The following is an 18,747-nucleotide window of genomic DNA, read 5'->3' as shown; positions in this document are numbered from 1 at the left end:
CGGAGGAGCCAGTGCCGTTTGCGTTAAGCGAGATGTTAGTGTGCGTGGCCACCAGATTGCCGTTGACCGTGTGGGACACGGTGGCCGCCGGGGGTGGTGGTGCCGAGGCGGCCACAGCAGCCGCCTGTGCGGCCGGTGAGCTTAGCACCGGAAGCACCGATCCGGCAGCACCCGCGGCGGATGAAGAAGTCGTCGATGTGGACGACGATGATGACGAGGTGGTGGAGGAGGACGAGGAAGAAGATGACGATGACGATGAGGATGATGAGGAGGAGGACGATGACGAGGAGGACGAGTTCGCGGGTGAGGCGGAGGCATTGGCCGGACTGAGCACGGCCACCGCTGGGAGCGCGGGAGCAACGCCACTGCCCCCGCCGGAACACGATTGCTGCTGAGGCGGGGCCGACGGTTGGTGGTGACTCATGCCCATGGCCGAGGGACCGCCCCCCGCGTAAATATCGCTATTGCTTAACACCGGTGCCGAGGGCTGCTGTGGGCCAACCGCCGCCGCCGCCGCCACCGCCGTCGTCGTCGTCGCCGCCGAGTTCGTCGTTTGCTGGCGGCGTGGCAAGCGAGGCGATGAGTGCGGGCTTTGCTTTTCGTTGTTGTTGCGTGCCAGGGTCATACTATTGCTTAGCGCGTGCAGGGATGAGGTGGCAATGTTGAAGTCATCCTGTACATCCCGTGTGTGTATGTGTGTGTTGGTTTCGTTTGTTCCCCGCCGGATCCGATCCGTGGTGGTTCCGGTGGAACACGCGCAATCGGCCCCCCAAAAACCACACAAACGCCATGGCCATCAGCGATGACCGTGGGGAACACAACCGATCGACACATCGAAAGAGAAAGGAGATAGAAAGAGAGAGAGAGAGAGTGGAGAGAGAGAACGACAAGAACATGAGACTCACAGCATCCGAAAATCAGAACTTTGGACGGAACAAATGGACGGATTTTGAAGGATTTGCGTGCATATGCGTGCGTGCAAATGGCGTGCTGTGGGAAGAGTTGCATTGATAACGTTACACGCCACACGTGAACAAAGTGATAATAGAACACATAGACACAAACACAAACAGAGTTGCAAAACATGCAAAGGATGTGGAGAGAGAAAAATGTGTAAAAATTAAAAACGGTGGCACGAAACCAATAATTGACTCGCACGAGCCCCACTTCCCGCGTGCTAATGCAACGGGAGGACATCATCAACATCTGATTGGACGTCACACGCCCCTCTCCTCGCACGGTGTTCATTAATGAGAAGATTGAAACGATGCCATTTTTCAATCATTGCCCCAACGCCATAATCAATTCGGAAATGATAAACTCTGCCCGGGCGGTTGAAAGCCATGAAAGGGGATTATTTAACATATTTTGCGTTTCAATTTCCGAGCCCTCGCCGCCCGGACCCCGAAAGCTCCGACACGTTGGCGTGTCCCAGAGGAGCACGTGAGATTAATGGTGTCCCGTTTTTCATCGCTTGATCATTCTGCATTTTCTACGCCTTTTCCCGTCGTTCGGCTCTCGGCCCCATTTTCTGGAAAACGAATGCGCACCGGCGGTGGGGGGGCCTAAGTGGGGCAGCCCCGGAACGACCATTGGCGAAGGATTGAAGTTTGTGCTACATGTAAGGCCGTTAAAAAAACGGTTTCAGTGCAAAATACTTTACAACCACTCCCCAGATACGCCGGCTGATGGTGATTTTTTGTTGGGCCTACCCAAAACCACAGCCTACTCAGCAACTCAGCCGTTTGATCGATCCCTTTTTAAAGACCCCGTTGTACTAAATAGGCTGCGTACTTAGAGAAGCGAGCCATTAAATACGATCGCATTTTTCATTTTTTCCCTCACGTGTGTGGCGATAGAAATGGTGACGGCCGTTATCCTTGCTAATCCTTTTGTCCCCGCCACCATCCTTCACGGGCGAACCGAGCGCGGCGTGGCGCGGATACCAATGAACCGGAGCGTCGCCGGTCGTGTATATAACACAGACACATGATGTATTATGTGCCTCTCGCCAGAAGGTTTTGCATGATTTATTACACTTTCTGCTGTTTGGTGCTCTCAACCGTTGTTGATAGCGGTTTTTTTTGTTGTTTCGTCTCCCCAATTGGCACTCTCTCTGTCCCGGGGCAAATGTATTTCGTTCTACTGTTTCTGCTGACTGGGCACAACAAATGAGCTTTTTGGTTTTTTGCCCTCGTTCGGCTCGGTTACTGGCAAATGGTTTCTGTTTTGTGGCGGAAAAAGGAATCGCAATCAAGCGGGATGGCCTCTTTAAAACACAAATAATTGTAGCATTTGCAACACGTTAGCGTTTTCGAGCAGCTCCAGCTGACATTTGGCCGGCAAAAGTGTTACTATGATCATAGTTGAATGTCCCCCTTTTGCAAGCCGTGGCTACTTGGATTTTGGAAGTTGAGTTGGTGAGCCGCTATCTTACTGCTCGAAAAATCTAATATTTAATCCTATTAACGGTGAACGAGAGAAACACTCACGCACTAAAATGCACTAAACAACGGCAACTGCATGCAAGTGAAATACATTCTTTTCGCGGGTGACAAGCAGGGACCTCGGAACGTGAACGTGAAAAAGTGACTAACTACAGGGGAAACGATCTGGAATGGGCTTGGGCGAAATAATGAGGCGCGGCTGGGCGAATTTTTGAGGGATGATGAGAAGAATCATCGGAATTGATTTATTTTGTTCTATTTCAACGCTTTCTTTTTTATTGCTTCCACTTACTTGCTGCTCTTAATATTCGAAAAATTGTATCTACCTAATTTCGTTGCGTCCGGAACTGCAGTTCAAACGTTTAACCTACACGCGCTGGAGGCTTATTGCGTTAGAATAAAACAAAAAACACAGGATTTCGGTGTTGGTCGGGGCGGTGTGCGTTTTGCGAGTAAAGATTAAGGGGACGGCGGCGAGTAACCGGGCTCTTCCGGGAGAGTAGCAAATAAATACCTTATAGCGCTAACAAAAACAAAAAACTGGGACAAATGGTTGGCATTGGTGGAGCAGTGTTAATACACACCTGTACAAAATTGTGATGAAAGGAGAAATTTTGCTAACGTTTGAAAACCGATATTGCTGATGATCGGGGAAGAGTGCAGAGGGAGTGTAAAACAAAATTACCTAACTTACGAGAACGCATTCACAAGCAGCAAATGGCCAATTTCTTCCAAAGAACGATCGTTTTTTTGTTTCCGAACTTAACTATGCTACTGCTACGAACTACGGGAGACTCTTACTTAATCGGGACTATGGTCCTATCTTTCTCCCAACGCATTGCTTTAGTAGTAAAGTATCCTTCTAATCATCACAACAATTTCAAGCACTTGTTTTCTTATCCAGTTCCCTCGTGTCGGCTTCCGAACATTTTTTTTTCTTTCGATAGTTTTAACTAACTTATTTACCACCTCTCCCGAGGCGTTCGCCATTCCGGTTCGTATGTACAGTATTGTTTGAACAGTTTTCCCTACTCATGCGCGCCACGATCGGTAGCCTCTGTCCAGCAGCAGGTGTTAGCAGGGAAAGGGGATACTATTCAACGGAGTATTTTGTTCAATTATTCTGTACTTTGCTTAGATTGAAGTATGTAGATTGAAATACTTATTTGGTACTACACAAGTGAACAAGGGGAGAAGCACATGAGATAATATAAAAATAACTGCTCTTTTAACGTACTCTGCTTGGCCGAGATGTGGCTCGGGTTCGATTGATATCGAATTGTCCGATCATAATGTTGCTATCAAATTATTCATAATGATTACTTCCATTCTACGTTATTCTATGTCACTGTATCGAGACCAAATCGACTCACGTGTGGCTTGACAGTATCGTTGCTAATATTCGCTCCTATTAACGGCGCGTCATGGGTTCTCTGCCAACAACGGACGGACGGTTCACCTCACTTTGAACAATAAACAAATTGGCTAAACAGAGTGACACACACTGCACGTGGAGAGTGTGTCGTAAAGGGGAGAACTGGCGTGTAACTGAATAGCAATTGAGTATGCTCTCTGCTATGAGTTCTTTCGGGCGCGAACAGTGAAATGTCTGAAAGCTTTATCAGCAGAGCATGGAGCTTTACATTCGGGAACGCTCACGAAATGGCTCACAAAGATTTACGAATGTTGGGAGTGTGAAATAAATAGGAAACTGGATCAGGAAAAGCGGACGGGTGTGTTGGCATCTCTTAATTGTCGTTACCGAGCACATTACTGCATTCTACGCTACGGGAGCTTGAACTAAAAGGGAACGATGGGAAACACACTGATGCTTCACAAGTGGACCAACATTACAAAAAACCACCCATTAGCTAGCATTGCATGAAGAAAAGAAACACAAACAATTGATGCAAAGATGATGTTGGTGAAGGGATGACCGCTAAGAAAACAGCGCCTCTGCTGGCCTAGACATCCCGCAGAGGACCTTAACGAAAACAATAACACACACAGAACACAAAAAGGAGCGAGTGCGAATTGTTGTGCTATTTGTGGAAGGATCTTACAGGCACAACGGGAAGATGGTTTCATGTTGTTTTACGTGGCGGAGGTTTGCCTTGGGATTGGGAGAACCAAACTGGGCTAATGGTGATGGTTGGTGATGAAAGTGTGGGTGTTGTGACATGGAGCGAGCGAGCGGGCAGGCGGACGGGCGGGCGGGCAGGCAGGCAGGGCGAGAACGAGCGTATAAGACTAACACTGTGTCTCACAGTACCTCCGTATCGTCGTCGTGATCGTCGTTCTGGAGCTGCTGGCGCCCGTTGGCCGAGTTGCGATTGTGCTGCCGCTTCGGATCGAACGCGTCCACCACGATCTGTTCCGTTCCCTTGATTTCTGCCCTACAGAACGGACAGCCCTGCGGGAGAGAGTAAACGAACGGTGGTGCCTCGTTACAATGCTGTCCAGTGATCGGTAAAGCGTTTTCCAATTCGCAATACGCCGACTTTCCGAAGGTCACCACCGAAGGGTCCCCTTTTCACCATCAAAAGCACAGCCAGTGGCGTGGTCTTACCTGCCCTTCCGAATCCACCTGCCAGGCCGTTAGGCACGGCGTACACAGCAGATGGCCGCACGGTTCGATGCGAATGTCCTTATCGTTTTCGGCACAGATTTTACACAACTGAAAGGTGCTCCCTGTGGCGAAGAAATGATAATGATGGTAAGAAATTCATCAGCTGCCGCGTGACGTGTTACGTACCCATTTCACAGTACAGCTCGTACTGTTCCTGTGTCACAGTGATATGATCCTCGAGTGGACTTTGCACGGCAAACGATAGGTCCGGATTGTTTGGTTTGCCGTCGGGGAACAGATAAAACCCTTCCCTGTAAGAAGAACACGAGGCGCATCGTAACAGTTGCTCACAGAAGAAGTGGAAGCAGAAGGTCACCCTTACCTATGGCCGTCTAGTAAAGCTTGACATAATGACTTATTCTGTGGGATCGTCTGCAGGATTTCACCTTCTTGCGTCACGTAACCTATCGCCCACTGCCCTAACCGTGTGCAGGATAATCTGGATAATCGCCGAGGATGAAACAAACATTAATTGTGCGGCCCCAGGGGGCGGTGTTTTGATTGGGAGGGATCACGACGTGCTTACCTGAAAACATAACTACCAGCCTTATTGATATACTTTTGTAAGCGGGCTTTGACTTCGTCGTAGGTTAGGAAAGCTACGTAGCCTGGGTGAGTCACAGCAAGGATTTGCCAATTTCTCAGCAACGTATTCCAGGGTTGAAACAGCCTGCAAGCAAAAAAAAAGGGTACGCTTAGCACACGGTTCGGGGTGGAACGCCTTGCGGTCAGGTCTCACCTTGTAAACACATCAAATTCAAAATTTGATATATAATCATTGCACGTTAAGTCTATGGTGGTTTTAAGCGCCATCGCTTCCAGCCCGGAGGAGATCGGATGCACCTGGGACAGCTCCTGTCGGAACAGTTTCCACGGTACGAGCGTGCTGCGAAAGTAGAGATAGGAGAAAGGGTATGATTAATGGGCGATTGTAGTATTTCGTCACAGATTTGTTGGCGTTTAAAGGCACCTGAAATCAAGTGAGTCGCGGGTCTCGTGAATAAACGAAGGAGCCACCTTGAACTTGCACTTCCCCTTTCTCTCGCGCCTTAATTATTTAACCCAAGCCCCCAGTGTGCGCCCGATAAAGGGACCTTCCATAGTGTGCCTTCAGCGCGCGGTAGCTCCCCGGCTCAAAAGTAATTAGACAGTGCGTCGTGAATAATTACAGATTACATGAAGAAACGAATCAATTCCTCATTAAATTACCATCGCCGCGCGGAACCACCGTCGCGTTACGGCGCTGCGTCGTTTCGTAGCTTCGACCCTCGTCGACCAACAGCGACGCTCTTGGCCGCGGCGTCGTTATACTTGAATTTAATGATGGCAGCAACCGCAGAGACCCGGGCAGGAAGTTTTCATCATTAAAAACTCATCCCATGTGCCGGGTGAACGATAGGCGAAGGTCTCTGCTCACCGACTACGACGCCTTCTTCGATGGCAGATCAGCAGATGACTTTTCATTCACCGGCCCCGGCACCGTCGTCGTGACCATCGTGTGGAACTGGTTCGATCTTTATTTCATGAGAAGAAGGCGCAAAAAAACTGGAATCCTTTTCATTCGGGCCACTGGGATCGGGGAAAGTGTCTGCAAGCAACCGGGCGGGCGTTTTTGCTGACGATAGAAAATTTAGTGGAGAGCCTAAAGTCTCGTCGGGGCTCGGATCGGGATTACCGGGAAGGATCCCGCACCGGCCGGTGAAGTGTGTGTACCTGTGCGCACACAGCAGGATAATGGCGGTATAATGGCCGTGGTGTCTGCAAGTCAGCGTACCAGATTCAAGCTGCCATCTTGAGGGCCGTCCTCGGTGGGCATAGCCTTCTGCGACGTTTAAAGGGCCGGGGTGTGACGTTATAAAAACGTTCTTCGAACTGCATGAAAGGTGTCGTCATTCATTTATCGGTGCGTGAAACTGTACCCGTAGCGATGGCACGTTGCACATTTGAAAACACTTTGCGCACTCGGGAAGGGCTTTTAATTTGTCAGACCCATTCGTTGGGCGAGTGGGCCGCACAAACCGACGGCACCGCAGGATAGCACGGGAAGACACCGCCGGCAACAAGGCAACAAAGTTCTACGTGTTTGGCCAGGAAAAGGAAGTGTGGATGGGAGAGTCCCACAGCAAATGCTTTTTGCACTGATTGTAGCCTTCCCGGAAAGCACCGAACGGCGGCAGCTGGGGAAAGATGAAAATGGCATGAAACCTTGCTATTTCTTGCCGGAGGTAAAAATAGAATCACTTCCTTTCTTCAAGGCGTTTGGTGGCCGCTAACGCACACCGAGAAACAGGTGCTACCAGGGTCCTTGTGCACCGCGCACTTGGCACAGGCCGTGCTAGGCAGAAGTAATCTCGTTTAATTCACTCTGCAGGCGGCGTTAATGGATGTGCTTTTCCCGTTTGAAGCGCCTACTACGCGTCTGTCAGTCAGTCACAGTCTGCGGCTGGAAGTTGCTCACTTCGTGCCGAGCCTGCTTTGCTCGGTGCGGGTTTGGTGCACTTTTATCGCACTCTCCGCGAACGAGGACCGCTGGTGATGGCCCTTTAAAAATCAAGGGAAAACAATCCCCACAACCCTTGACGGCCGTCCGTGGCGAAGACGTCCGGGCGGCCGCGGGCCGCCTTTCTTTTAATTAAACGGATGTGTGGAATAGTGGAAGCGAGTGGAAGTGTATAAATCAATTAATGTGGATTGTTTTTCCCTAGCCGTTCGTCCACCATCGGAAACCGGTTCTCGCGAACAGGACCGACGAGAGCGTGTTTGTGCTGCGGTCGGATAAGATGGATCGGTTGTGTGCGCTGCACAGGATGAGAAAGCGATGCTCAACACTGAAAGGACTCGGCGTTCTATTCATTTCCTGCCCGGGCCACCTTATTGCCGGCGCTGCCCCGACGATGCAACGAAATTAATGGAACCAGGCACCGTGGAAAGATAGACGATAATGATCTAGTTTTCTTTCTGGGTTTCATCCGCCGGCCGGGCAGAAGGGTCGGAAAAATCAATCCGAAACCGAGTCCGTTAATTTGCCTTCGTGAGAACATGTATGAGGCGGCGGCGGCCGTGTGCAGTCTTGGTGCATACCTTCAGTATGATTTGGGACGACAGCGTGATGCTATCGGGATCGAATAATGTCTTCAGACACGAAACCCGTCGGGTGACTGGCTTTCGGTTTTTGGGCTAATCACACAGCTCTGACCACCCGGAGGGACACGGTTTTCATATCTAGGGGATGTGTGAGAGCACCCAAAACTAATGCCCGCAGTTTAAAGAGAAACATCTCAATCATGCGACGCCCTTTAGTGTCGATAATTTGATTAATGAAACGAAGATCTGATTGGATCTCCTAAAAATGAATGCGTATAAGAAACACTTTCAAAGGCATAACGAAATGTAAGAACGAGAAATTAAATGTTTGTCAACTCTGGCTGGTAAAGCGTAACATATGTTGACATAACGAGATGAAGAACTACTCTTTTCCGAGCTTATTTATTGCACCGTAACACTTGTTGTAAGTGACATAAAGCCCCCGCTTCGGCGAGATTGATTTAAAATGGTTATCATCGCGTGCCCACCCGTGTAAGTCCTTGTTGCAAGTGAATAAACAAGGGCATCATCGAATGCAACATCCTCCGGCAGTCGTTGCCGCGGTGTGCAGTGTTTGAGAGGACCTCCTTCTTGTCGTCGAACCGACGAACATACACATTAAATTCGTTTCACTTCCGTCGCAAGGACTTCATTTTTGCCACCGAGGAAAGGTAACGCGGTGGGTGCGGCCACTGAGAGTTCGCTCGTCTTTGCTGTTGATTTTTAGAAACAATCTTTAAGTCCTCCCGCGACTAGGAAGCTTTATGTTTACTGTGTGCTAAGGCGGTGGCCCTGGAAGGTGGATTGATTTATGGCACAGCAGCAGCAGCAAACGTTCCGGTTGCACATTGAGCACTCTGCACACCACCCGGAAGCAGACACTCCACGCCGAAGAAAGTTGCTTATAGGTTGGCAACGAGGACCCCTCCTGCGGCACTGTTGGGAAGCATTCGCCGAAGAATGTCATTCAGGAAAGTGTTTGTGGGAGGTAGAAACTCGGTTTCACCGGGTACTTCAGGCTCCAAGGGCGGGAATAAAATGCAGCCAACCTTCTCGAGATGCCGGGGCGCTCCCCGGGGCACCGGAGGAACCGGGGGAGGGAACGCCATAAAAGTAATTTTTCAGTAACTTCAACCGTACTTGATCTTGACTGATGTCGGCCGCAGGTCCTCGCCCGTGCGGCCATGGCGGGGCCAGCTTCTCACTTTGTACCCACAAGTTGCGAAATGGGGCAGACCATTTTCTGGCAGATAAATCCTCGACGGAGGACCGTGAAGCGCTACAAAGGTTACACGTGCTAACGGGCGTAACACAATCAGAGTGCTGCGCTGCTCCTGGGTTCGCCCCCGTCGCTGGCGGAATTGAAAGCGGATTTTACGAGCAAGTTTAGCACAAATTCAATAGCCGAGCTCACTCATGGCAAAGTTTGCAGGCACGTGGAGTTGGACAGAAGTTTCCGCAAAGGACAGCTTGTTCCTACCCGGCAAAAGCGCGGCCACGTGTGAGAAATCCGAGAAGGATAAGCTTTTATGGGCACATTTTAATCACACTTCGATAGCCGTCTCAATTAAGGGTGCATCATTATCACAGAGTGATAACAGAATTAACGGGGGGCCCCTAATTTTTATTTGCCCACGGGTTTGCCCGGACAGCCTCCCGTTCTCGGACTCGGACTCCTCTTTCGAGCTGCCCCCTGTTGATTTAGACGGCACCGGAAGTGCAATAAAAATCCATAAAAAATTGTCCCATCAAGATGGGGTCGTCAACTTTGTCTCTCGAGGCCTATCGCTCTAGGCACTTGGCCGCACCGGCAAGGGGAACGGATAAACATTTTATGACCACCCGCCTCCCATCGTAATAATCGTCAGATTGCTTCTTTATCTTCCGGAACCGGATGAGAAAGGGGGGCCCCGGCCTGTGATAGCACGAAACGATGGACACAACGTCAACGCGACGTCGTGCATTGTCGCCGCCGGTCGTAAAGTTGTGAAAAAGTAATTTCCAGCTTCGTTGCCGAGATCCCGGTGCCACAACTCGGATGGATGGATTGAGAGATCTCGATCAATCCATCTCGGACAGAGCGAGCGTTCAATCACTTTCGAGGACCTCCACAAGATGGCAGGACACCGCGGAAAAATGAAAAGCCCAACAATCGGTTTCATGAATATTTTGCCAACCCAAAAAACTTGGGCGCTCCCGAACCGAGCATCCTTTGCCGGGGGGCCTTGACTATGATATGGCTGCCGGGTTGGCTGGTAGGCAAGTGAAATCCATCAAATATTACAGGACGAGAGAACTAGGTGTCAACGGGCGTGTGTTTGAGGTGCGAAGACACACTGGACTGGGAGGGAATGATTAATGGCGATATATTGCAAAATCGCTGTTTACTTTTTGCCCGTTTTAATCCATCATGAATGATGCTCCCGGGGGCCATCTCCTCGTGACACCCCTTTTTCGGTGTGCCTGTTCTAGAGCTACACCATGGATCGTGTGTCCCGCGAGGGCCTCCCCGGATGTTCAGCATCCGCAATCGCAGACTCGCTCTGTGTGCACGAAGCCGGAAACGATGGCGTAGCAACACTCGACTCGGCTCGGTTGCGCTGAATTGGATGGGACACACACTTCAAAGGCAGGGCAGGGCCCTGTGTGCCTCTGTGGAGTGCCCCCCCTTCATGTTGTAAGACATCGGACAGTGAGTGAGATCAGCAAAAAGCTGGACCAAAAAAAATCAGATATCATATTTCAGCCGCTCGCGGTGGCCGCTAATAATTTGGTCTTAAAGGGCGCGGCGGGTGCAAACAAACCGAAACCGTCGCCGGCTAGAACCTGCGGAGGTCGGCAAGATTTGTGTCCCCGGCACCGATCAGTTATGTGTCTGCTTTGTTTTATCTTAGGTCGCAGAATCTCTACCGTTCTTCCGAGAATCGGTCGTTCTGGGACCATGAAAAACGGGGGTCCTAGCTCCGAAGCGCGCCCTGAATGAAATCAAACCGCTGTGTGTCAAAATGTGCCCGGGTCGGAGGGGATCACAGGGCGCTCGGCCCCGGCAGATAGCCCCGGCGTGAGGCTCCACTCATCCGTGTGTGTGTATATATTACCAGTGTGTCCACAGATCAGTGGAGCATCAGTGGAAGAGGTCACGCGAGCGGTCTGACCCGCCGCCGCGCGCGCTTCCAAACTCATTTGTCGTTTCCGCTGATTGTGTCACTCGCGGGGCGACCGGCACAACATTCGCAGCACCCGCCGCCCCATCATCACAGCACAGACGATTTATTCCGCCTTTTTTTGGGGGGGGCGGGGAGTGGGAGGGCGATGTTTTGCCGATCATCCCAATCTGTGTGGTGGTGCTACGTAATCAGCCAGGGGGCAGGTGGAAAAAAGAAAACATTATGCGTCTCTGTCGAAACCGAGAGACGATTGGCAGCACCTTCGTCGAAAGGCTACACAATCTTGATTGATGGTACTCAAACACCCCTATCAGGGCTGGCTGGTGTTGTGGTCAAGGGCTTTAAGCCCTCATTTAACTCGTTCGTCCGACCCGAGCGGAGTCACGCAGTCGGAAGGTCCGAGGAAACATCGTTATCGATTTGGGGACCCCCCCCTAATGGATTCAATAAGCACCAACAATGAGAGCGATGTTGATCGATGCTTCTGGTGAGCTCGAAATAAATAATTGATATGATTTCGATTGCAGCAATAAAGGCAGCAGCAGTTCAATTATAGAAAGCAATTTTAATCGATTGTTTAATTAACGAGTTAACGGTAGAAGCTAGTTTGAATTTTGACAGCACATCAACATGGAGATCATAGTAGACATCGAGATGCACATTCCAAAGTCGTTACGACGAAAAGTAGTGCAACTAACATAACCATTGAAACAAACCCATTCACAGTGCTCATCGCCACCGCATCCGTGGTGCAGTAGCCGGACCCGATGCGGACTCTCCCTTTCGTTCCGATGGCCAATAAGTGGCCCACACTGGACGGGGCGACCGCACAGCTTCCTACCATCCAACCTAGCCCAGCCCCCGGTTGGGACACGCAATACTTGCGCCGCGCGCTTCAGTGTCAGTGTCAGAGTGTGCACCAATCGACGACCGGAAGACGACTTCCGATTGCGTTGGTCGGTTGCTATGTACCGGGACCGAGTGCTGCGCTGTTCACATGAAATCAGTTGGGAACAACGATTGCAATGGTCGGAGTCGGAATGGCCACTAAAACACTGATGGCGACGACTGGTGACTGGTCCATTCCCGGGAGCGAGCCACGGAGATAGCTGCGTAACGCGACCAGTCTTTGCTCGGTTGTGCACTTCCGACTTCTACGGGATATGGGAATAGTTTGGTCGTAATGTGTGCTCGTCGCTGGTGTGTCTGCATCGTACATCGGAAACAGAGACTACTTGGACCGCACAACACGCCCGGAGTAGTAGTAATAGAGCCGTAGTCCATTTGGAGGGGAGCTGCTTTCGGAATTCAATCCAAGTAAACATGAATATAGAATGTGAAATGTTCAACAGAGCTGTCGCACCGAAGAATGTTATAACACAATTTGATTTACGATGTGGCAATGTCCCTCCCCGTCGTCGGTACAGCAGTCGGGGAAAAAGGTATTTGCATGATTTATCATGTTTTAAATATGTTTCGGGGATGATTTTATTGCCTTGTCAGATCAGCCACCAGACAGCCAGCCAGCAGCTGCGCTGCGCTTTCTTCCGCTTAACCCAGCCCGTCGCAAATGGAGCAATTTCCAATTTTCAAATATTGTCCCCATCTTCATCTGGGTCTGCTTTTGTCGGACGGTTGACAAGGTGCTTCCGAGCGGAGGACCTCTCCGGTCGATCCGGGAAACATTAAACAAGACGCTTAGACCGTTGCCGGTCTCCCATTCTCGTCCGCGAGGGAGCCCCAGACGACACGCTAATGCAATGATGGCCATTTTATGTGCCGCGTGTGGGGTGGTCCTCCTGTGTACTGTAAGAATCGGGTGAACCGGTTCACAGAAGATGACCCCCAACGGAAGCATAAAATCACGCGCGATGCGCGCTCGCTGCGAAAGGAGAGATTTTGTGCTTTCTTCGCTGCCATTGCGTCCCTTTCACGGATCGCGGCGTTTGAGAGACACAACACTTTCACTTACTGCCCGAGGCCCGCGTGAAGACTAGAAAAAAGTGGCAACGACTTTCTAGAAACGACTTGGTCGCTTCCCATCGACCAGCCAACATTATATGGCCATCGCAAGTTTCGTCGCGCGGGCGCCGCTTGTTTTTTTATTTCACTACCTTTTCCGTCCCGTCCCGTCCCGGGGTCCACATTTCCGGGGTTGCTCGCCGGTTGCTAAATCCGTCGTGCCTGTCATCTTGGGATTATAGTCTCTCTCGGTGTGTGTGTGGGTTTGCAACAAATTGGGAAACTGAGGCCATTTTGTACCGTGCGTTTTTTGTGTGGCCTCTTCTGTTTGGCGGGCTCATCTTGATTAAATCGTTTAATCGATTTTTTCAGCTTTCAAGGCAGCGTTTGGAGAAGAAACGCTGAGCGGCAACATTTACCCCATTCGTTCTGAGGGTCTCGCAATGTCTGGCAATATGTCGCAGAGAGCTTCTTCGGGTTAATACTGTTGGCACGATTTATGGAAAAGCTTTACCGTGCAGCTCCTGGGAATTCCCCATACCTCGAACGATGTCCTACTTTTGCAGTTAATCCGGCGAAGTAAAGGGTTATTGCGATTCATTTTGGGGTCTCTTAAAATTCGGAGCGCGGTGATTTGCAAGGTCGATATGCACCTTTTCGGTTTGGAACAAGACTAATTTTGGTTCACGATTTTCGTTTGACCTCTGCATGAGCCCCATCTTTGGCATTCGATTAGGGTCGACCGTCACCAAGGGGTCCATCATCAAACGAAGGTTTGATGGACGAACCGGCTGTGCGTAGCTTGAAAGCCTTCCGGTCGCGACGCGTGATCACCTTGCGCGGCGGGGACACACGATGTCGTTCCCAATCGAGGTTACACAAGGCCATCATAGGACCATAGCCACCATCGGCGGCTCGATCACCGTCCGTAGCGAATCAAATCAAAATTTAATAACATTCACAATATCCGGCCACAGGGCAACACAGCCGCAGGAGCCTTCACCCGGCCGGTGACAGCTCAAGATGATGCACGACTCTCTGCGCTCTTCATCGAGCTCGATGTTTGGCGGTTCCGGACTGGGCCGGGCGAAAAAACAGAAACCTAACAACGGACGAAAAAACTTTACGCCACGAAACTTTACGCCAAAAACCAAATTATGCAGCCCAAAGTTTGAGACAGAAGACCGAATAATGAATCTCTGTGGGGGGGTTCGGGCTCGGGGAAGTGTTTTCCAAAACTGTTCAACGAAACAATAGAAGCAGTTCAACCTTTCGTACGCCCACCCCGCTTAATTATGCACGTTGTCCTTTTGCGTGGGGTATGAATTTGGGCTACAGTGCAGCGCCGCTTAAGGTGAAAAACCCTTGTTGTGATCCGCGACCGAGTTTGTGCGCGAAAAAGGGTCAATTATTAATTATCAAAACAAAGTTTTGGGTCCTTCGGGTTCGCGAACCGTGAGAGACCCCCGCCGGACACATACACAAAGCGCAGGGATTAATGCTACACTTTGTCTCATTATCGGGGATTGTAACGGGGATTAGTGAAGCTGACGCTAATTAGTAGAAAGAAAAGAAACAAGTTTCGTTAAAGTAAGTGAAAAACTTTAAACGGGTTGTGTGAACATGGCGCGAAAGTGTAACAGTCCACGAAGCAACTACAAGAAAGTAAGCTGGAAACGACTTTCTTCCAATCTTAATTTGTGACACTAAAGTTTAGCCACCGAAGCAGCGCTCATTTGCCGCGTCCACGACCAGATGGGAGCAAAATAATTACTAAACTTTTTTATCTATCCCTCTCTCGCTCTCTCAGTGCTAGTTTGACCACGGAAGGAAAATTATTCACATTTTCCAACCACCATTAAGAGTCCAGCCAGTTGTGCGAACTTTTCTCCATTACGCTTTTGCTATTTAAATTATGCTCTGCGCACCGACGAACCGACAATTGTCCGACGCTCAACTTTCCAAGGTTCTGAGAGCCGGGCCCCGCAATTGCGCCACGACACGCCGCGGCACGCATTTTCCGGAACAAGCGAATTAAGGGTAAAAAGTCTGTCCGAAACACGGTTTCTTGGGCCGCACGCCGCAGTAACAATTGGCGAATTGCTAAAGAGGTGGTTCAGGGTCTGGCGCACCAGGCGCAACAGCAGCGTTGCATTTTTCCGCGCGCCTGGGAGCATCCATTAGAGCTCCCGGCCGCCATTGCGTGCGACGTCGACGCCGGAGTTGGATAAAAACCCTTGCACGCTCCGGCGGCCCTGGGGCGCACACGGCACGACGTGACGCGGCTCGGGCGGTGGTGATGCAATCCGTGTTGTTGCTGGCTGCAGTGGTGGTGTTATTGCAGAGACCTAGATAACAACGCCCCAGAGTGCGCCGTTGTCAAAGCGCTGAAAACCTAGTTTTCTCACTTTAACATGGTCCCGGCGCCTCGACGGTAGCGCAACAAACCACGGAACAATCGCGAGCATTGTGCCACCACCACCACCACCACAACCACCATTATCAGGCTGTTCTGAGTTCTGATTACACGCGCGCGGTTGACATTCTGATACAAGGCAAAGAGGTTGAACCGGAGCAGCGAAACGTGAGCCGTTCGTCCCCTTTAAGGGAGCAGCAGCGTGCGGTTTCGGGAAGCAATTTAAAGGCAAACTTTAACGAATTAAAGTGCATTAGGAAGGGTTTTGGTTTGGTTGGCCACCGGTAAACCGAAACCCTGCTTTTGCTCCTTGCCCAAAAATAGGGGACTGTCGGTGCCGGAGTTTCTTTAAAGGATTAGCGAAGGAGTTTGGAACCGGAGAACCCCTGACCTTAGGGGTCCGACGATAGGTCGGTCGTGGGCGAAACTGGAGCTTTTAATGATTTAATAGGTAAACCAAACAGATGAATTGCAAAAAAATAGAAGAAATAAATTCGAAAGCAGGACCTTATGTTCCAGCTGAAGAGGGTAAACAGCATAGCATAGCAGATTTCTCGCCGCATTAAATCAAATACGGTTGAGCCCACGTGACGGCCGCTAAGACCCCGGCGAGCGCTACTTCAGAAGGCAACCTCTTGGGCTACCGAGGAAAAAAAAAACCACGCCAAGCTAATCAAGATCATTTGCGTAAGGAGCGTGGACATGTTGGCGGGCAAAGGAAGCGGAACGGCAAAAAGGTGAAGTTGCAGCTGAAGATCGTACTTCCGGACGGGCGGTACGGCGATTTGGCTTTGCGAAGACGTTTGTTTTCGCTTTTATTTTGCACTCAGCTCTCTCGGAGGCCGACGATGATTAATGAGCATAATTAGCGACAATCGGACATTTTTTCTTTTATTTTATTCTTTTTTTTCTCCCCGAAACCCCGTCGGCCACGGCGTAATCTCGTTCGTTCGCTCTGTCCCTTCTCTCTCACTGTCGGCGGACTCCGCTGATAAGGAGTTGTTTTTTCGCTTCCTTGCCCCAGTGGCAAATCCTAACCGTAACCGGCCGCAACCGCCCGACCGACCGGAAGTCCGGACAGGCGCGGCGGCGGCTGCCGTCGTCGTCGTGTCGTGGGGAAACCTCCCCCCGCGTTTATCAGGGCTGAGACCGATTACGGCCTCCGGGGTACGCGGTACGAAGAAATTACGAAATGCGCTCTCGCGTGTTTGCCTTCCGGCGGACAAAGTTCCGTGTGCCAGTTGAAGTTGTTTCTTATCACGCCGCCGGATGGCGGGATTGATTAGACGCAGCAACAGAGCAGCGAGCGGGCGCGATTGATGGGTTCGTCCGCGATCGACTGAGCATTGAGAAATGATTGTCGCCGGGGGCCCCCCGGGGAGGACAGTCGTTGTTAGCAGAAGGTAAACAAATTAACAACGCCCCTCCGTTTAGCCCAATTTGGTGGGCAAACAGTATTTCAGTTCCCTTCAGCTTTCAACGCAGCAATTCACGCGGCTTCTGGGGCCTAGTGAAAGCTCTCTCGATCGCTGGCGATCTGTCAAAAGCGTTACGGAACGTGCCAGAGAATATGTTTGTGGCTCGTTTCTTTAAAGGGCGAACATCTTCTTTTTATGCTCCACTCGTATGCGGCGGACCGTCCGATATGCAAAGAGACGACTGTTGCGCCGCTGCTCCGTCCGACCGACCGTTTGTTTGTGATGGGGAAAAGGGTTGTTCAGATTCATTTACCCGAAGGTCATGTCATTTAATGCCCCGGAGAGTGGCTACAGTGGCGAAGGTCGGCGCCGGAACACATCCTCCATGGAATTGCGGAGCAAGGAAAGTTCCCCATAATAATAATATCTGAAGAGGGCCAACATAAATTGTGCTCTTTTTAGTGCCTCACTTTTCACTCCATTCGGCGGATGACGAACGATCGGACAATAAAACTGGCGGATGCTGGCGATCCGGCACACGTCAATCACTTTAAGGACAACTCGGGTGCCGTACCGCAAAGAACGTGCAGCACGTTGCAACGATGATGCTCACAGTACGAATTTGATTTATGAACCGAACCGACATCCATCACGAAACACTCTTTGTCAACACGGCGGAACGATTGATTTGCGATTTATGAATCGGCTGGCCCCGCTCCACGCCGAACTCGACTTGGGCGAACGATTAGACTTATCGTGTATTGATTGTATTCCCTCTATCGGTCGTTGTTGCTTTCGTGGCTTTTAGAATGGCCGGAAAAATCGGAAACCCGAGAGGTGTGGTGAACCATATTTACGATGTGTTTGCGGAAGACGGTCAATGTCCGTGGCGGCGGGCAAACACCACTTTTAGCACCAGCCGTTTCTCGGAAGCGGAAGAAAGTCACAAGAAACGCAAGTTGTTGGAAAATGGCCGTTTTTATTCTTCCCGGAAAACCCCCTAATGGACGTCTTTTCTTCGTGCGGTGAGGAGTTTTTTTTTGCCCCGTTCTTTCTGCGCCGTTCACACGCCACATCCTAGTTGAGTGACCTGACACACAGACAGGAGAGACCCCGGAAGAGGGATTGGCAGCAGTGGGTGGCAGCGCCCGGGGGGGTAATTGTGTGGAAATGCAGTTTTTCCCACCTCGATAACCGGCAAACAATAAGTGGATGGTGGTGCCAATGCTGGAGGTGGCCTTGTCTGGAGCACACATTACACGTTACAAAGTTCAGCGTTCTCGTCCAACCCGGGGAGGGGTGCTTCCAGAGTTCCAGTTAAAGAAAGTACCAGCATCGTGTCGTGAATGCGAACGGTACGGTGTGGAGCTGATGGGCCCCCCGGTGTTATAGCGCGTATCATGTGTGGCACACGGTTTTATGTTGGCAATTTTCCGCAGCTTAACGGCGTGCGGCCACCATTTCTACAACCGATTAAGATTCTGACAACGAAGGACTTGCTACGCCCGTTTACGATCGCTTAACGGCAGATAAGTTCGTCCGTTTCTGGGCCAACTGTAGCGCGACCTTCAGTTCAGCCCCGGACACCGAAAAGCGTATAATGAAATATATCTTTCGATGGAGC

At 50.7% G+C, this 18,747-nt stretch overlaps 1 protein-coding gene across 1 annotated transcript in view; it reads right to left on the bottom strand.

The window, feature by feature from the left end:
- The window catches only part of LOC131214969 (E3 ubiquitin-protein ligase CBL-B), a 37,835-nt gene that overhangs the window by 1,793 nt on the left and 17,295 nt on the right, over positions 1 to 18,747 (bottom strand). Inside the window, exons 2-9 of the mRNA XM_058209325.1 lie at positions 5,816 to 5,962; positions 5,603 to 5,746; positions 5,399 to 5,515; positions 5,203 to 5,327; positions 5,017 to 5,138; positions 4,720 to 4,860; positions 521 to 673; positions 30 to 487 (exon numbers count right to left, since the gene is read on the bottom strand). Coding sequence (XP_058065308.1) covers positions 30 to 487; positions 521 to 673; positions 4,720 to 4,860; positions 5,017 to 5,138; positions 5,203 to 5,327; positions 5,399 to 5,515; positions 5,603 to 5,746; positions 5,816 to 5,962 — 1,407 coding nt within the window. The remainder of the gene's footprint in view (positions 1 to 29; positions 488 to 520; positions 674 to 4,719; positions 4,861 to 5,016; positions 5,139 to 5,202; positions 5,328 to 5,398; positions 5,516 to 5,602; positions 5,747 to 5,815; positions 5,963 to 18,747) is intronic.

This window comes from Anopheles bellator, chromosome 1 (assembly GCF_943735745.2).
Source record: "Anopheles bellator chromosome 1, idAnoBellAS_SP24_06.2, whole genome shotgun sequence".
NCBI classification, from domain to species: Eukaryota; Metazoa; Arthropoda; class Insecta; order Diptera; family Culicidae; genus Anopheles; species Anopheles bellator.
This window is presented reverse-complemented; position numbering and strand designations above follow the sequence as displayed.